This window comes from Cavia porcellus, unplaced genomic scaffold (assembly GCF_034190915.1).
Source record: "Cavia porcellus strain 051 isolate PalLab524CR breed Dunkin Hartley unplaced genomic scaffold, mCavPor4.1 scaffold_6, whole genome shotgun sequence".
NCBI classification, from domain to species: Eukaryota; Metazoa; Chordata; class Mammalia; order Rodentia; family Caviidae; genus Cavia; species Cavia porcellus.
Window position 1 is genome coordinate 105645525 of NW_026947489.1, and position 1756 is coordinate 105647280.

Here is a 1756-nt window from a genome sequence, read left to right on the forward strand (position 1 = left end):
ACTAGCAACAGAGCAGGGAACATGTTGAGGGGGCTAAGTTTCTTTGTGGATACAGAGGTTGGAGGTATCCACTTCAGACCTCGGTATCTGTAAAGGATAGGCTTCAGGGTGCTGCCTTGGATAGATGACCAGGGCCTAGGTGTTGGGCAGATCTTGAAAGGACTTTAGGTTTGAGGGAAGGGGTTCCCCAGTCCCAGTACCAGCAACTTGACCAGCTCCGCCTTGTGAATGGGCTGCAGACCATCAATGCAGGATTTGAGCTCTGTCAGGGCCTCCTTGGCATCCTGGTTGACATTGTACTTGCCCAGAGGCCCCTCATAGAGCTCCTCTGGGCTTCCAACCAGCAGCACTTGCAGGAACTCCATGAAGAATTCACTGTTGTCCTCCCCTCTGGCCCTTCCTGTGTTGTAAGGGGAGATGATGCTAGGAGAGGGCCCTCCCTGGGCCTCTCAGCTCTGTGGTCTTCACCATATTTTTCTCCATAACAGTGTAACCCGAAATACCATAGACCTTTCTCCTCACATTTCTAATCTCAGCATCTGATTTCCACTCTGATCCTGGCCTCACCAGGGAAGGAAAGTTGAGCTTTGATATGAGTTGATTTCTTTCCCTGTTGTGAAGCTGAACTGCAGTGAGGTTCAGAGTTGGGGTCATGCTATATTGGGCTGGAGTAGGTGACACTGAGTGGAGTGGGCCTGGTTTGGGATTAGGGTTAGCATTGCCTGTGCTCTTCTGTGAGTGATTTGTGAGGGAGGCAGGTGGTATCCACTATATCCCAGGACCCTGTCCCTGAATACACTGGAAACCTGACCCAGACTTACCACAAGTACAGAGCACAGTGAGGACCACGAGCAGGAGGGTGCTGCTTCCCTTCATGATGGCAGTCTCAGAAGCCACCTAGGCTGACACCAGGCTTTTATCCCTTAGCAGGTGGCACTTTGCCCAGGGGCAGGCCTGTCCTGTCCATCAGGACCTAACAAGTGAGCTGGGGCCAGGCATATCCACTAGGTGCCAGCAGTTTTAGGCCTAGGTCAGCAACAAGAGTTGTTAGAAAACAAGTTTGGGTGAACAAGAGTGAGATTCAAATGTGCTGAACACAAGAGAGGAGTCCTGTGCATTGCATGAAGTGGGGTGGTAGGCCCAGACCCAAACGTCTCTAGTCACACTAGGCCTTGAGGCTGTAGTACTGTGTCTGCCCTTTAGGGGTGATAATCTTCCCTCTCTATTGCTCAGCTAGAGTGGTAGGTGGAAAGGGGACAGAAGCATGGGGGCTCAGTGCCACAGAACGTTTGAAGCAGGTAGCAGCATTCAGGACAAGGAAGATGGCCTCATAAGCTCTGAGGGCTATGCCTGGGGCCTGTCACAGCAGGAAATGAGGAAAGGCCCTGGGTAACATATCTTTCCTCAGTGGCTAGCCAGACAGGTACCAGTCTCAGTGCACACTATCATAAAACAGGCCGGGACACCTGGTCCCTAAACCAAGGCGTCCCAGAACAGCTGTTTCTGAGAGGTTTGAGTCTACCACTGTGATGTGACCCCTTGTCTCTTATCCTCTACTGCCACCTGGTGTCTGGTGGTCCCTGTAGGAACCTTGCCTGCTCCCTCACAGGGGTGTCTGTTCAAAGCTGCCCAACCCAAATTCTACTGTTGTACCACCAGAGCAAACCTTATCATTGATAGAACTGTGGAGGGAGGACCGGCGGCGGCTGAAAAGATAAGAAGTATGAAATATAAATGACCTTTATTTTGAGAATGC

General features: G+C 51.4%; 1 protein-coding gene across 1 annotated transcript; it reads right to left on the bottom strand.

The window, feature by feature from the left end:
• Positions 1-1021, bottom strand: Scgb1c1 (secretoglobin family 1C member 1). The gene is made up of 2 exons (XM_003461300.4): positions 822-1021; positions 1-400 (listed from the first exon to the last, which is right to left on the bottom strand). Exons 1-2 carry the CDS (start codon positions 874-876, stop codon positions 165-167), a joined length of 291 nt encoding a protein of 96 aa, XP_003461348.3. The 5' UTR covers positions 877-1021; the 3' UTR covers positions 1-164.
• Between the last annotated feature and the right edge of the window lie 735 nt (positions 1022-1756).